This window comes from Passer montanus, unplaced genomic scaffold (assembly GCF_014805655.1).
Source record: "Passer montanus isolate IOZ18808 unplaced genomic scaffold, ASM1480565v1 scaffold59, whole genome shotgun sequence".
Lineage (NCBI taxonomy): Eukaryota > Metazoa > Chordata > Aves > Passeriformes > Passeridae > Passer > Passer montanus.
Window position 1 is genome coordinate 2,324,544 of NW_024370926.1, and position 17,630 is coordinate 2,342,173.

The following is a 17,630-nucleotide window of genomic DNA, read 5'->3' on the forward strand; positions in this document are numbered from 1 at the left end:
GCATCACTTTAACATGACCCCAAGCATCACATGTGTCCCCTGGCACTGTCACACCATCTTGTCTGGTGCCCAGTGAACAGAATTGTGATTCTTGTCCAGGATTGGTGCTGACCACAGTGGAAAAGGAGTTTAGCAGCTGTGGCCAGATGTGTGGTGCAGGCTGCAGTCAACACCAGGATGGTTTAGATTGGAGAACACAGCTCCAGATCCCTGGGAGCTGGAGCTGTTCTCTGGAGTTTGGGAAGGGGACAAGGAAAGGACAAAGTGTGGATGGCCATGCCCAAGTGTCCTGAGTCTGGTGGTTCAGACTGGAGGTGTAGTTGGGTATGGTGAGGGTGTCTCTCAGTGAGTAGACACAAGCGCCAGAGCTGCAGGCAGTGGAGGCTGCCACAACTACAGCATTAATCTTGTCCTGACTCATTTGAAGCCTGAGTATACTCCCAGTGAAGCCAGAAGGAGTTCTTCATACATAAATTGCTACATGACAGCTGGGTGATGTGCATCCTCAAATTCCTTTTTGTACCACCAGTAAAGAGCTGGGAGTGCACAGAAGTGAATGCAGAAGGGAAAATTTAGTCCAGAGACTTGGAAAGGTTCAGACTGACATCTTTTTGTTGCACCTTCTGTTAGGTCTGGACCAGCCCATATCTGTGTGTTTGCTCCCAGTAGGACAGCTGGTATTTTTTCACTTGTTTGTGCTATAATGGTATGTTCCATCCAAAAGAGAGTGACTGAGCCAGGTGGAGCTTTCTGGAAGGAAAGGAGGCAGAGCTTTCCTGGGGAGCCTTGTGCCTGCCCTGGGAGGGAATTGGAGGGAGCAAGGTGGGATTGGGACAATGTGAGGGCTTGGACAGAGGTAAATTGCTGTGGGATGAGGACAGTGCTGAGGGCAGAGAGGTAAAGGGGAGGATAAGCAGAGAATCAAGTCTTGAATCTTGTGGTAAAACCTGTGCCTGATCTGTTGTTTTATGAGGGAGTTCAGCATTGTTGTTCATTGAACAGCTCTGGGTGATCTGCCTGGGCAAAGCCTCTTTCACCTCTCAGGGACTGCCCTGGAGCTGGAGCCAGTCGCTGTTGGTCTTTTGGGGTGGTGTCCTTATGGTTTGGCCAATCTTTTCTGTGAATATTCACATCTTATATCTTTGAGGTTGTCCTAGTAAGTGATGATATTCACAGTCACTTGGAAAGGACATAAATTCATTCAGTGTGAATTTCTGGTCTGGCAGTAAGAGGAAACCTGAAATTTTCAGTGTCTTTCTCACCAACTTAGACAACTTCTGTGTCTGCCATGTTGGTTATGTGATTTACTTTGATGGAGGTAAAATCCTGAAGGTAGAGGAGAGACCTGTCTGGCTTAAGACTGATCTACTTCAGCATAATTTTAATTTCAGTTCCCAGCATATGTGGAAAATGAAAGCTGTCAAATCTCTTCTCTTGCAAAGCTGTGTATATTTTGTGTTTACCCAGCATCTGGCTTTGCTTGGTAGACAAGAAGGTCGGTGACTGCAGTTCAAAAAAGATTTGCTTTTCTCTCTTTGAAGGCCAAAATGAGTCCTTGAAGTCATCTGCTCTGTGTGACTCAGAGCCTTGAAATTTAATTTTGGGTGCCTGCATGGTACCTATAACATTTTGATTGGGTGTGGGCTAGTCCTGTTTCAGTCTGGACAGTCTAAAGCATTTAATATCTGCCACTTACTGACTACGATTATTTTGTTATCTGAAGGGAACATCATTAAAAAACTCCCACGTAAAACTGCTGTCTTCATCAACGACACGGCCACCTTCTGCGTGGAGCTGGACAACGACTGCCAGAACGTCAGGTGGCTGAAGAACAGAGAGGAAGTGAAACCCAGCGACCGCATCTCCATCACGCGCTCTGGCAAGCAGCACACCATGACCATCCGGGAGTGCAAGGTGGAAGATGCTGGAGAGATTGCCTTCCTGGCTGATGAAAGCAGGACTTCCACCCAGTTCACTGTGACCAGTAAGCTTCTCTTTTATTTGGCCTTGGTGTTGTGTCTTCCCCTGGCACCGTTGTTGTTTTGAGTGCCACCGTGATAATTTTGGTGTCCAAAACCAGCTGAAGGTTTGATGCCTGCCACAAAAAGCCAGCCTGTGAGTGTTGTGAAATGTTTGGAGGGATCCAAGCAGGACTTCCACCTAGTTCACTGTGACCAGTAAGCTTCTCTTTTGTTTGGCTTTGGTGTTGTGTCTTCCCTTGGCACCGTTGTTGTTTTGAGTGCCACCATGATAATTTTGGTGTCCAAAACCCGCTGAAGGTTTGATGCCTGCCACAAAAAGCCAACCTGTGAGTGTTGTGAGGTGTTTGGAGGGATCCAAACAGAGAGAATATCTGTAGGGTCATGGAATGGATTGGGTTGGATGGGATCGCCTCGTTCCACCCCACGCCTTGGACAGGGACACTTTCCATCAGACCAAGATTGTCAGGGCCTTGTCCAGCCTGGCCTTGAACACTTCCAGGGGTGGAACATCCATGGTTTCTCTGGGTAAGAGCAGTGTTGGGGAAAAAACATGGCACAAACTTATCTTACTTGACAGAGCAGTAGCAGCAGGTGCAACATTGTCAAGACTGGCCCTGAAATGAAATTTTGGTGAAGTTGCCTAATTGTATTTGGTATTATTTTAATGACACTGCATTTCCCAGGCAAAGCCTGCTTTATTTAAGACATCAATACATATGATTTCTGGCTCTGTTGCAGTTCTGGATCATATATGAACAAATCAGCCACTCCAGTCACAATTTAGGAAGATTAATTCTTTTTTTCTCTCACTATTGCAATCAGTCAGTGACAAAAAGGAATCTTTTATTTAACAGATATGTAACTGCTGTGCTATCTAAATCTGGTTTGGGCATTCTGAAGCCACTGAACTAAAATGAGGAGAAAATGAGGAAAGTGTCACATCTGGCTTTCTGGCAGTTTCTATGGTATTTGTAAAGCTGTAAAATCCAAACAAGCACATATGCAATAGGAACAATAAAGTTCAGTTTGATTTCAGCCACTGCTGTTTAAATTATGAATAAAGGGTTGATTCATGGAATAGAAATTATAAGGACCTGCCTTCCCACAGGTATTGCTGAAGAAAACATTGCATTACCATTTCTGATGGCAAGGTCAAGAGATCCCATTCCAGGGCTTAGCATTCAGCTTAATGTTACCCTAATGGGACCTTTGACATCTATCTGTGACCAGCAGCTACTGACAGGCTGGTAACTGTGCACCCCAAACCACTCCTGTGTCTATTTCTGTAAGGAAGGAAAAGCGTATCGCCTTGAGATTTCCTATTTTTACACTTTGTGCATATCAGATTTACTGCCTGGAGAATCCTGTGTGCTATGTCCACATCTTTTTCAATTAGCTGGGTGAGATTGGTGGTGGCTGCTCTGATACCTTTTATAATGTACAGGAAATGTTTGTGTATTATTTGTCATCTTGCATTGTTACCATGCCCATTTTAAAGATGGGGAAACTGAGGCAGGAAGGAGATCAGTTGACCCAGAGCTCAGTTTTTAGTTTAGGCTCATCAACAGACTCCATCTACAGTCAGGAATTCTTGAGTATGTCTACTGTGTGATTGTTTCACCCACTTCCCACACCTTATTTAAGCTGGATTAATTGCTGCTGAGTGTGCTTTTCATGGGATCACAGCTGGAGTCTGGTTGACTGACTTAACCCAGACACCTTTCAGACAGCCAAAATTAAATGAAATTAATCCTGGGCCATGCCAGTAGAGGTGTAACTAGAGCACATCAGGTAATTCCTCCTGACCATATAAGTGGCAGCACATAGCGAATAATCCTGATGAGACTTGAGCCTTCTCTAAAGGATTCAAGAGGAATAAAAGGGTCAAAATAAATATTCATTATGCAAATACATGTAGGAATACGTTTATAGCCTCAGGTACTATAAAATAGCCACATCTCTTCAATAGTAGGTTCTCATGGTGGGGACACATCTTTGTCATTTCCTTTTGAAGTAAATTCCCCAGTCCCAGAAGCTGGTTCTGCATAAACTACTAAAATAAAGATCTCAAACAATGTCACTCTTGGGAGACAAAGTTACAGCTTCTGAGTGGGGGTCGCATAAAATTCAGGAGCACGACAGATACCCAGATTAAAAAAATACCCAGATATAAACTTGTATAACAAACCAGGCTCTCCATGACTCTTAAAAGACTTGAACAACCTTTGCTGATGGTTTTACCCATCTTCTGAGTGAAAATAAGAAGCTGAGTGGTAGTCTGCTTTGCCCAGGAGCTGTGAAGGGCAGAAATGTGTGTCTGTATCCAGCACTGAAGATTTAAGCCTACAAAATGTTTGTTGAAGACTCTCTGATTGTGATGACAGTTTAACATTGTGTAGAAATCACATATGTTTAGCTGTGCAACACAAGTAGTGGACATCAAAGTTTGAACTTGGTCTGGAACGACAATGATTCTGTGATTTTTTTGTTTAAAACAGCCTCAAAGCATCTTCCATCCATTGTCTTGCTTTTCTGTCTCACACTAATGTTTTATGGAGGTTTATTAAACAAGATGAGTTTTTAGCCCAGCGTAACTATTTTGGCTTTTCCCCTCTGATGTAACTTACTGCTCTGTTTTGTTTTGTTTCCTTCCCTTGCGCAGCTCCCAAAAAACCTCCCACCCAACCCCCAGCTGACCCTGTGGTGAAAAATAAAACAGAAACCTCAGTGACACTGGCGTGGTCCCCTCCGAGGATGGAGCGGCCCGTTCCAGTCGACGGCTACATCGTGGAGCGCAAGAAACTCACCGGCTTCACCTGGGTGAGGTGCCACGAGTCCCACGTCCCCAGCCCCGAGCTCACAGTGAGCAACCTGGCAGAAGAGGCTGACTACCAGTTCAGAGTGTCTGCCGTCAATGCCTACGGGCAGAGCCCCTACCTGGAATTCCCTGGGAGCTTGCACCTCGGTGAGCACGAAACCGGCACAAAACGGGGTGGTTGGGAGTGTGGGGGCTTTGAAAACATTTCCCGTGACTTTGAGGATGGAGAAATAGCCCAGAAAATCCTCTTTGCCTTCCCTGCTGGTTCTCCTGCTTCGTGCCAACCACTGACCTTTGCCAAAGGGAGGAAGGAAAAGGTCCAAACCCACCCCAGTGAGGGTGGTTGGGTTTTTGTGGTGGAGCTCTGGGTGTGTTCATGTTCCAGTATCCCACATCAGGCTGTGAGGGAGGCAGGGCTCCCTGCTATGGACCTTAAACCCATAAATGCTTCTTCTGCACCTGCAATGAAAATAAAACTTGAGATGGCTGTAAGATGGCAATTTTCACTATATAGACATGAGATAACTCTGTTGCACCTGAGAATATTTATGGGTGGTCATACCATCATGAAAACCAAGTTCTATCCAGTCTGTCTTTAATCTAAAAGTTTCTAGGAGAAATCCAGGGGTTTTGGTTTATTTTTAGGGTGCCAGTGTGCCCATAGAACCATTGGGTGCAATGGGATTTCTTCTTCCTTTGAATCACTGCAACTAGAAAATATCTGTACAGATATTGAAGACCCACAGAAACTTTGATCACAGTGTGTCTTGTGATTGTGTCATCCTTGTCCTTCACTGTCTGAAGATGCCTGTATTGTCCTAGAATATCTAGGACTGACTTGTAGGGATATCTAGAAGTCCCTCCTTTTGAAATCTAAGAATAATATTGACTCTTTAATAAACACACTTGTAGGGGACTTGGTGTTTCTGGCCTATGCATTTATACATTTTAGGGATAAAAAAAAAACCAAACAAACAATAAAATACACCCGTTTTTCTAGACCTGTAAAAACAGGACTCCAGAGGTCAGTTACCTGCAGCAGAAGGAAACAAATCCTGTAGACCAACCGTGTATTTCCTTCAGTGCATGAGAATTCTATAAAGCTGCCTTAATTAATTCTCATGTCTTGTTTACTCTGACAATTTGGTTCCTAAGATGAGATATCCTCCATGACAGTGCTGTTCTCAGAGGTGTGTGTTGTTCTTCCCTAGAACCTGTCCTGGCTGTGAAGAACCCCCTGACAACAGCTGAAGTTGCACCTGGAGGGGATGCCCTGTTCACTGTTGATCTGACCAAGACATGTTGTGGCACCTGGTACCTGAATGGCAAAGTCTTACAGGAAAGTGAGACCTACATCATCAACAGAACCCAAACCACTCACACCCTGCTCATAAAAAATGTCACCAGGAAAGATGACGGGGCAGAAGTGAAATTTGTTGCCAATGATGTTGAGACCAGCACCAAGATGAGAGTGAGAGGTATCTATTGTCATTGCTGTCCATCCTTCTCCCAGTGAGGGGGTGGTTGCTGGGAATTGAGGATTAAAACTGGGGCTGGGGGCTTTTCTTGGTCTGTGGGAAGCACCTGAAATTGTGTCATGTGATTAATGTGTGCCCTGGTAATGACCTCGCAGCTCAGAGGGAGTTGATCTGGCCAGCTGGTGGTATCTGAACTAGATTGCTTCACATCATCTTAGAAATTTCTGTCAAATTTGTCATTCACAAACATCTGTCTGTGGATTCTGTCACCAAATCTGCCACTAATTCACCTTAAAGTTGTAATTTCAGCTCTAGCTTTGACCAGTCTCTTTGAATAATCTTTCAAAAGTAAAAGAGCATTCATTACTAACAAAGCTTTTCTTGTAGGTTTTTTAGTCCGCCATGTGTGGGATATAAAGTTAGTATGCTGGAACTTGATTTAAGATCAAGGTTTCCTCTATGAAATGACTGTAACATCTGTACCTACCACATTGCAAGGCAAAACATAATGAATTCATAATGAATCATTTATTCTGGAAGGATGTGTGGCTTGGAAGAAGATTTCTGCAGAAGCATGTTTAGAGTATTATTTATCAGTAGGAAAAGTGTTGATTTTTTTTCTCTTAGTGACTCTGGCAACAAAAACAGATATAGTTTTCTGAATTGGGAAAGAATGCACAGTATTGACATGAGTGTTGTTAGGCTCACAAACTGTGAGTTCTACAGTACTTTTCTCTAACAAGCTAAAAATGGAGCCCCATCTCTCTCTCTACAAGGCCTTTGTAGGATAAACTCTCCAATTAAGGAATGACACCTAAATTATTTTTACTTTTAACCCAATAACCAACCACCTGTGGCCACAATGGGGACTTTTTTATCCAATTACACAAAACCACCCAAACCCATGGAGAAGAATGTGAAGAAGAAGGACCACCCATTGCCCCAAAACATCCATCTTGCTTTATGTATATTACTATATTCTAAAAGCTTAAACTGTAAGTTTTCCACCCTGTGATATCACACACTTCTATTCCAACTCCACACCCACAATCCCAGTTCTGTCATTCCATTTTGGAAGCTTCTCCACGGCCTCAGGTCAATGCAGTGTTCTCTTGGGGGTCAGTGCCTGGCAGCACAGAAAGCCCAAAACTCTCAGTTTCAAGGTTCCAACAGTTTTCTTTGACCTGTGGATGCTGAATGCAGCAGTAACTTTGGAGTGTAAACCATTCCTGCCAGGGATCAGTGAGTTCTGCTGGTGAGAGCGTTTGAGAGCTCAGTAAAATCAAGACCAAAATGAAAATGTGCAGGTCCTGGGTGGCCTTTGGCTGGTGGCAGAGTTGGTCACTGCTTAGGGCACTACAAGAGAAATGAGGATGTAAATGTGGGGAAGATGGATTGCCCCAAAACCTCCATCTTGCTTTATCTATATTACTGTATTCTAAAAGCTCAAACTCTAAGTTTCCCACCCTGTGATATCACACACTTCTATTCCAACTCCACACCCACAATCCCAGTTCTGTCATTCCATGTTGGAAGATTCTCCATGGCCTCACATCAATGCAGTGTTCTCTTGGGGCTCAGTGCCTGGCAGCACAGAAAGTCTGGAATTCTCAGCAGCCAGGGTTCCCAACAGAGTGTGAGGGCAGGAACACGATAAAACACCTTCAGAGATCTGACAGTCTACAGCACACCTGTATCAGGGATAAGTCACCATGATATAACTCAAAATAACAAAGCCTCTTGTCCTGGCAGGAGCTGCAGTGAGATTCACCAACAAGACCAAAGACGTAGAAAAAGTCTCAGCTCGGCTGCGGGAGGAAGCCAAACTCCAGGCTGAGCTTTCAGACACAGAGGCCACTGTGAAGTGGATGAAAGATGGGAAGGAGCTCAAGGCCAGTGAAAAATATGAGTTCCAAACTGTGGGGAAGAGGCACATCCTGAAAATCCGCAGCACTGCTGAGGAGGATGCTGGAGCCTACGAGTGTGTCTGTGAAGGGGATAAAATGGTTTATCAGCTCTCAGTGAAAGGTGAGTGACTGCCTGGGCTGCTCTGCACTGATGATGTTCCTGCCCTAAACCAGTGGAGCCCTCAAGGACACAAAGGGAGACTCCAGAGGGAGTTTGGTAATTGCCCATTAACATCCAGCCTTGATTATATGTCCTTCAGCAGAACTGGGGAGCAAATTCAGCAGCTGGCCAGGTAAGAGCTGTGCTTTCACTCCAATTGGCATCTTCATATTCCAGGGAATTTTGTGTAATTTCATGAGGATGAGTGGTGGGTAGGGAAAAGTGCTCTTGAGATGAAGAAATCCAGCCCAAGAGGCAGGACATGGCACAGGATTCTGTGTCTGTCCCACACTTGCTATGTGGGACAGTCATCAGACAAGTCATTGAAGAAAGATTTCAGTTCTGATTGTACAAGATCATCTTGGCATTGTGGGATTTAGGTTTTTAAAATTCAAATTTTTTTTTGTTTGTCAATTTTTTTGTTTGTTTCTGTCAATACTGTGGTGGATAAGAGAAAAGACCTTTACAGGCATGCTGGATGGATTAACCCCTTCCTGTTTACAAGGTGCTCAGATGTGTAGAAAAACTTTGTTTTGGTATTTCTTAACCAGCACTCTTTCACAGCTGCTCTATTTTTTTTGGCTGTTCTTCCTTTCATGGCAGTCTCTACCTTTGCCCTGAAACCAACAGCATTAAGCCTCCTTCTTGCAAACCTACCCATCTGTGCAGGATTTTATGAACTAGAGCAAAGCTGTCTCTGCCTTGAAGGGGACTAGGTTTTGTCACCTTTGGTACCTCTCATCCTTGTGGGATGAGCCTCACAAATGCTGTATCAACATTTTACCTTCCAGCATCTGCACCTTTTATCAGCCACAGGGAATCATTTGAGGAGCAGGTCAGCTGTAAATGGCATGTGGGCATCACGTGGCTGCTGAGGGGCCACTGTGCCAAGCCGTGGCCACTGTGTCACTGCCTGGGCCCCCTGCCCAAACCAGCCAGAAATGCACTTGCCATTTGTCACTGCAGTCCCTGCACTGCCCTGGGCTCCACTGCCAGGCACCCTCTGACACATGACCTCCCTTGGTGACAAGGGACATCTGAGACATCTCCTTTGGGCTGCTCTGGTTGTATTTTTCACTGTGGTTTTCTGTGGAAGCGAAAGGGATGAATGAACTCATCTCCCTCTTCTTCCTCCCACAACCTTGAACTTGTGGACTGAGTTTCAGTAGTGCTGGGGAATTCAGCAGCTGGCCAGGTAAGAGCTGTGCTTTCACTCCAATTGGCATCTTCATATTCCAGGGAATTTTGTGTAATTTCATGAGGATGAGTGGTGGGTAGGGAAAAGTGCTCTTGAGATGAAGAAATCCAGCCCAGGAGGCAGGACATGACACAGGATTCTGTGTCTGTCCCACACTTGCTATGTGGGACAGTCATCAGACAAGTCATTGAAGAAAGATTTCAGTTCTGATTGTACAAGATCATCTTGGCATTGTGGGATTTAGGTTTTTAAAATTCAAATTTTTTTTATTTGTTTGTCAATTTTTTTGTTTGTTTCTGTCAATACTGTGGTGGATAAGAGAAAAGACCTTTACAGGCATGCTGGATGGATTAACCCCTTCCTGTTTACAAGGTGCTCAGATGTGTAGAAAAACTTTGTTTTGGTGTTTCTTAACCAGCACTCTTTCACAGCTGCTCTATTTTTTTTGGCTGTTCTTCCTTTCATGGCAGTCTCTACCTTTGCCCTGAAACCAACAGCATTAAGCCTCCTTCTTGCAAACCTACCCATCTGTGCAGGATTTTATGAACTAGAGCAAAGCTGTCTCTGCCTTGAAGGGGACTAGGTTTTGCCTAAAATCCCCAGTCTATCCCCAGACTCTTCCTCACATGGATCATCAGATATCTGCTGAGGTTCAGAGCACAAAGTCTCACTCCAAGACAGTCCAGCCTGTTGTCAGACTTTCAGTGAAAGTGAGGGAAAAACAAAAACTCTTCAACAACATTTTTCAGTGTTAGAGAATCAAGGCATCACTTTATTTCTGGCCAGGATATGCAACAGAAATAATTTAATTCACACATTGCCCGGGTTGTGCAGAGGAAATCATGCCATCACACATGATGTTAACTAGATTTTTTCATTTACTTATACAAGCAAAACCCAGAGAAATCAATTGGTTCAATGTTCATTGGTCCCAAATTCTGCAGTGTTTAGTATTTGGTTTCCTATTGGTTATTGATCCCCTTGCCTTCAATATTAATTAGGTTCTCATTTTTTGTTCTTTTATTGATCTTTTCTGAGACCAGGTGTCTTCAGCCATGCCAGGGGTGCTGTCTGGAGTTGATGTTCATTAATGGTTGTTAGCTTTTTTTATATCTCCTGTGCTAACCCCAGTCTGTTGAGGTGTTAAACTCATCAGGCCTCAAGTGGTGATACAGTCCTGTGAAAAGAAATTTCAATTCCTTTCCCCCAGGGTAAAGGTGAACAAAAACCCCTGACTGAAGTTATATAAAAAATTTAAACTTTATATTGTTTCCAACAAGACTGGGGGGATTTCAGAACCTATTTTTTCTTTGAACTGGCAAGTTCACCCTGTAAAGACATTTGAGTTCCATGTTTGTCCCACAGCTCACCCTCACCTTCCTCCCAGGCATAATCACAGCTCCTGCACAGAGTGAGTCAGAGGTGTTTAATCATCGTGTTCTGCTGGCACCTCACCCTCCTTGATCTCTGTAGAAACCACAAAGCCTGAGCATGTACTGTTTGTTTTTTTTTTTCTCATTTGACAACTTTTTCAGTCATTTCAAGGAGCAAACTTGAGAGAGCTGAAAAAAAAAAAGTGACTAAATCTATATAGAGAGGAATTTCTGTCTACAACTGGCACCTGCTCTTGATTTTGATTTTTGTTCCTCTCTTGCTCTGCCTCTTTAGCATAATTTTTCATGCTGACAGTTCTGCCCACATTTACTTGAGTTACTTGATGGATGTTTCCATGTGGTTTTCAATGTGGTGTGCCTATCAAATGAGTGATCAATGTTATTATTTTAAAATCTGCGTTGACAAGCTGTGATTTAAAGCCTGCTGCTTACAGCTTGATTCCTGGTGAATCACCTTTGGTACCTCTCATCCTTGTGGGATGAGCCTCACAAATGCTGTATCAACATTTTACCTTCCAGCATCTGCACCTTTTATCAGCCACAGGGAATCATTTGAGGAGCAGGTCAGCTGTAAATGGCATGTGGGCATCACGTGGCTGCTGAGGGGCCACTGTGCCAAGCCGTGGCCACTGTGTCACTGCCTGGGCCCCCTGCCCAAACCAGCCAGAAATGCACTTGCCATTTGTCACTGCAGTCCCTGCACTGCCCTGGGCTCCACTGCCAGGCACCCTCTGACACATGACCTCCCTTGGTGACAAGGGACATCTGAGACATCTCCTTTGGGCTGCTCTGGTTGTATTTTTCACTGTGGTTTTCTGTGGAAGCGAAAGGGATGAATGAACTCATCTCTCCCTTCCCCTGTGGTTTCAGTTTGGATATTGGTGTGGATTTTAATCTTTTGCTTTGAGGCAATTGGTGACTCAATTATTTCACTCCACGTTAATATGATGCCAGATTTATTGTTTATTTTCTGTGCTCCAGTTAATTTCCAGGAATAAATTTCTTTTCATTTTGGTCCTGTGAGGTATCCACATAGGTTATTAATTTTATGTAATTTAATTTATCTAGGTTACATTTTAACCACTTCTAGAGTCAATTTACTTGCCAGGTAGCTACAATATAGTGATTGAATAACCTTCCTGGCTTTACCTTCAGTTTATTTCTTTTCTCACCTCCCTTTAAAATATTATTTTAAAGCTCTGTTTCCTGGGGCTTCTTCTCCTTTACTCACCCTCTTGTGCCATCTACATGCTGTGCTTTTTGGACACAAATCAGGAATATAGTTGGAAATTTGTCTGCTTCTGCTTTGCAATCCAGTGATTAGATCCATAATTAAATAAATATATTTTGTCATATCATAAATGAATACCCAATGTAGATGTCAATGTACATTTTTACTGCTGTGCACAGAATTCTTTACCAGAGCTGTGTCCCTGTTTTGTTTCAGCACTTGCAAACTTTGTAAACAAAGAGAAAACTGGAGGAGTTGTCAAGGCCATTGCTGGGAAACAGGCTGAGTTTGTGTCTGAGACCTCCGAGGCCAACATCATGGTGAAGTGGTACAAAGATGGGAAGGAGATCACAGCCAGCAAGAAATTCACCATGGAAGACAAAGGAAAACTGCACAAGCTTGTGGCTTCGGCTGTGACAAAAGAAGATGAAGGAACTTACACCTGCAAAATTGGGGATGACAGCCTTACTTTTGATTTAAAAGTCTCAGGTAAGTTTGAACTGCAAGTATGGGGTCAGAGTCTGTGTGAGAAACGCAGGATTTTGTTCTTTAGACTTGTCCTACCTTACAAACTGACAGATTTTTGGGCCAAGGTTGCATAACACTTTGAGAGATTCTGACCCTTGCTCTGAGATTCTGACCCTTGTTATGATCCTGGTGCAAACCCAGAGTATGGACAAATAAATACAATGATGCTGTGATTTATCTGAGTCAGCTCAAGCTTTTCCCAGGGCTGGAGCACAACCCAAAAACAATGCTGGCTGAACAGCTGGCAGCCACATCTGGCCTCTATTCTTTCATCTCAGCCTGTGCATCATCTTAGGACCACCTCAGTCAGGGGTTCAAAGCCCTGCTGTGAGAGCCATGTGGCCTCCTTTGACAAGTTTAATTCCTGATTTTGAGAGCTAAACATCTCCTGCTATTCCCAAAGGACACTCTGATCTCAGGGATTGCTCCCTGGGTGCTGTGACTCCACCAGCCAGTGTCACGTGCCCATCACACAAAGCACGTGGTGGTCAGGCCAAACCCAGAAGAGAAATGCTTGTCACCACTGCATTCCAGCCCAGGATGGAGCCAGAGGATAAAATGACACAAGAACTCACCAGTGAAATTCAATATCTGTGAAATTGAACTGATTCAAGTTTCATGCTTGTGGGAACTTTTCTTCTAAATGAGATTTTCTGGCTTGTGCCTGGAGCTTAATTTTTAACCTGTTCCTAAATTTAAGATTGAAACTCTCCCGAAAGCTTCTCCTGGCATATCTGCAGTACAATGCAATTCAAGAGAAGTCACAACTGAGTGCTTGTGACCTGTAACAGAATATCCAGGTTACTGTGATGCTGTGATGAGCTAACTAAAGACTCAGCAAAGCTGATTAATTTAGGACAGCACTTGTCTGGAGGGATTGCTGCAGGATTTAGTGAGCTGGAGGGAGTGCTTCCAGTTTCCAGCTGGTGTTTGCTCAGGTATTCACTCTGCATCTCACCTCCAGTTCTCTTCTGAGAATCCAACATCATGCAATTTCTCTTGGCGTGTAATTCCCAGCCCCTGACTTTACTCATTGAAAAACTGGTCTGAAACCAGGCTCTGCCCAAACTGACCCCTCAAAAGGCACTTTGTGCAATCTGATTTATACTGTCTGATTAGAGCTGTCAAAGCTGTACTTTAGAAGTATTCTGGTTGTGCTTTTGTCTGAGCATCGTGTACAGAGGATTGTCTGAGCTCAATATAAACTTTGTGCTGGCCACAGGTAGGTTGTGTGCATCTCACCTGTAACTCCTATCACACCAAAGAAAACTGGTGTCTGCTAAATCCTAGAATCACAGAAAGGTTTGGGTTGGGAGCTTGAAGCTCATCCAGTGCCACCCCCTGCCATGGGCAGGGACACCTTCCACTATCCCAGGCTGCTCCAAGCCCTGTCCAACCCCATAAAAACTGACTAAAGTGAGAAACTAATTAGTTGGTATATATGCATAATACAAGTCAACTAGGAAAAATTAATTAAGTAGAGCCAAGAGAACATTTCCAATTCCATTTGTGCATACCTAAAATATGATACCTCTGAGGTCTCCATTATAAGTGCTTCATATTACTGGAAATGTGTTTTTCCTGGGATTTTAGAAGCATGTTAAAATAGACATATTTTCAGAATATTCATGTAGCAAACCCCAAAGATAAAAGAATATTATGTACCAAAAAAGTCACTATCTCCAAAATTACTGCAATATAAATGACAGCTGTAGAAATCTCTGCCATGGCAGGGACGCCTTCCACCATCCCAGGGTGCTCCAAGCTCTGTCCAACATGGCCTTGAACACTTCCAGGGATCCAGGGCAGCCACAGCTTCTCTGGAAACCTGTGCCAGGGCCTCACCACCCTCCCAGAGAAAAATTTATTCTTAATACCCCATCTAACCCTACCCTCTGGCAGTTTGAAGTTGTTATGCTATGTTTTATCCCCACAAATTTTTGGTGAGCAAGGACTGGGTTACAGCCAGGTGACAACACCTTAGGCAGGGCAGTTTCCTCCTTTTTTTAGGCATCACCATAAACATTTTCCAGAGTGCTGAGAAGCTGCACACTCAGGGGATGGTCTCAGGGCAGGGGATCAGCCTGCCTTGAGGGTCATGAGACACCCCAATAACCCTGAACAGCAGGATTCTGGAGGGACCATCCTCCTTGGGTCAGATAATTGTTGAAGGCTACATCAGTCCTAATGAGTCCAAATTTTAATTAAAATACTTGCCTGGCATGGCAATTGTCCTTGGGGTACTCAGTGATGGAAAGCAGCAGTTGCTGCTAAAGGAAATGCAATACTGAGCTGAGGCTGGCTCCCAGTGACAGCCCTCAGCCTGCCCTTCAGCCCAGGGCTGCCCTGGTGGAACAAAGGCTCTGAAACACCTGATGTGCCCATCAGATATTGCTCCTTGGCTTAGGGACAGGCTGTGTTGAGGTTTGCTCACATTTTACACTAAGTTCTCTGTCTTCACTTGTCTGCCTTCAAAGACAGGCGTCTTTGATTTTTAACTTTACAAAGAGTCTTAATTGATAAAAATATTGTATTGTTGCTGCCTACACGACAAATATCCTGTGTTTGCACAGCCCATATCTGTGCTGCCAGCAGGGTTTAAGCTGAGCTATCCATGCAGAAACCTCTACTGAGTTGTATGAGCAGTTCTGAGTTCTCTGCTGAGAAGATCAGTTTCAACCAAAAGATATGAGATTATTGACTCCTATATTCATAGAATAGCTGAGCTATCCATGCAGAAACTTCAACTGAGTGTGTATGAGCAGTTCTGAGTTCTCTGCTGAGAAGATCAGTTTCAACCAAAAGATATGAGATTATTGACTCCTATATTCATAGAAATATGGAATGGTTTAGGTTGGAAAGACCTTAAAAACCATCTCCTTCCAACTCCCTGCCATGGGCAGGGATGTCTTCCACTAGACCAGGTTGCTCAGAGCTTTTTCCTAACTTGGATAATATTTTATCAGTGAGATTATCCCATATGTGCCCTGGCCTGGAGAATCAGTCCAGTAGGATTGGTACTGTGAACAAGGAGCTGCAGGAATGGGCTCAGAAACATTAAAAAAAGGCTCCTCATCGCCTCTAACTAGATTTTCTGAGACTTCCCAGGTCTTTTCAAAGCTGTTTCTGCCCTCAGACATCAACACATATCCCCCAGAGCTTGCTTGACTTCAGAATCAAGGAGTGGTAAAGGAAGTGTGAACAGCTTGAGGGCGTCTCAGTTTGATTTGAAAGATCCAGGAGGATGTAGGGCAGATGAAGGGGATTTCACTGTAATTGAGAGCAATTATCTGAAGATCAGAGGGGTTTGCACCATCTGTCAGAGAGGCATCAGCTGTGTGTGATAATGGAATTATGATCAATAACCACTGCATCCCAACGTTGTGCAGATAAACCTGCACCAAGGCACAAACCGTTTTCTCTTTCCCACTCCAGATGAAGCTGTTACTTTTGTCAACAAGCCCAAAACGACTCCAGAAGTGTCAGTCAGTCCTTCTGAGAGCCTGGAGCTGCTGTGTGAGGTGTCAGCTGCGGGCGGGGCCGTGGTGTGGAGGAAGGATCAGACTGAGGTGAAGCAGGACCAGAGGACAACAATCGTCTGCCAGGGGACACAACGCAAGCTCATCATCAAGAAGGTGACAAAGCAAGACCAAGGCAGCTACACCTGTGAGACAAAGGACGACAGAACAACATTCCAAGTCAAAGTCAGAGGTGAGGAAGTGCCAGGAATTCCAAAGGTAAAGGAGAATTCCATTTCCAGTGGTGCCTTGAGTCCAGAGGATCATCTCACAATCTCCCCAGGGTGAAAGATCTCAGCCATCATACTTGATTTTTCTTGGCACGTTCATAACAATATTTTATACACATGGTTCTGCATCCATGAGGTTGTGACCACAATTAAAAAAAAAAATCATAGGAAAGGATGGAAATTCCTTCTGCTCTCACAATTAGCTGCTGTGTCTGCAGAAAAACTCCCATGGGAAAATAGTGTGAGGGATGGATAGCAGAGGGATGGATAAAGGGGAAGGTGTTTTGAAGAGCTCTGATTAGATTCCATCCCTTAAACATTGGATGGGGCTTGGAGCAATGTGGTCTAGTGGAACCTGCCCATGGCAGGTGAGTTGGACTGTGATCATCTTTAAGATCCCTTCCAACAAACCATTCCATGATTCCTTGATTAGATGGAGAACAATGGAATTGTCCCAAATAGGCAAAAAAAGAGCAATGGTTCATGGACATGAGGTTACAGGTGCTGTTCCCTTCTCTCTCATTGGAATCTTGGAAAGAGGGAGGAGGGCTCAGCAAAGAAGTTGGTGCTCCAAGTCCTACATTTAAATCTGTCCTAAAACTGTGAGTTCCTAACATTACCCCAGAATTCCCATCAAATTCCCATTCCTATTCACCTCTTAGCAAGACAGAGATGAAGGTGCTTTCTTGCACATCATGATGTTACCTGTGGGGGCAAGTGCAGTGTAAATGGGAGAAACTTCATTAAACACCAGAGACAACGACTGCAAAAAGCCGCATGTAACTGTTGGGGTTTCCTTACAGAGACAGAAGTGTTTACAAACAAGGAGAAGGTGCAGAAAGAGGTGAAGGCTGCAGTGTCAGAAAATGCCACGCTGAACTGTGAGGTGGCCCAGGAGAAAACGGAGGTGAAGTGGTACAAGGATGGGAAACTCATCACCTCCAGCAAGAAGTTCAAGGTGGAGTGCGAGGGCAAATCGCGTCGTCTGGTGGTGGGTCAGGTGGAGAAGAAAGATGCAGGGGAGTACACCTGCGAGGCTGCTGACCAAAAACTCACCTTCAAGATTGATGTCAAAGGTGGGAGACAGATTTTGGGTTGCATTTCATTGGCTTTTCTTTGCATGTGGGTGTTTCCCCCCATTTTCTCTGATGCAATATTAGAAAATCTGTTAAAGTACTTTCTGGTG

General features: G+C 44.2%; 1 protein-coding gene across 1 annotated transcript in view; it reads left to right on the forward strand.

The window, feature by feature from the left end:
* The window catches only part of OBSCN (obscurin, cytoskeletal calmodulin and titin-interacting RhoGEF), a 181,967-nt gene that overhangs the window by 17,330 nt on the left and 147,007 nt on the right, over positions 1-17,630 (forward strand). The window contains exons 4-10 of the mRNA XM_039726425.1: positions 1,724-1,984; positions 4,645-4,947; positions 6,012-6,278; positions 8,031-8,306; positions 12,385-12,657; positions 16,132-16,407; positions 17,248-17,520. Coding sequence (XP_039582359.1) covers positions 1,724-1,984; positions 4,645-4,947; positions 6,012-6,278; positions 8,031-8,306; positions 12,385-12,657; positions 16,132-16,407; positions 17,248-17,520 — 1,929 coding nt within the window. The remainder of the gene's footprint in view (positions 1-1,723; positions 1,985-4,644; positions 4,948-6,011; positions 6,279-8,030; positions 8,307-12,384; positions 12,658-16,131; positions 16,408-17,247; positions 17,521-17,630) is intronic.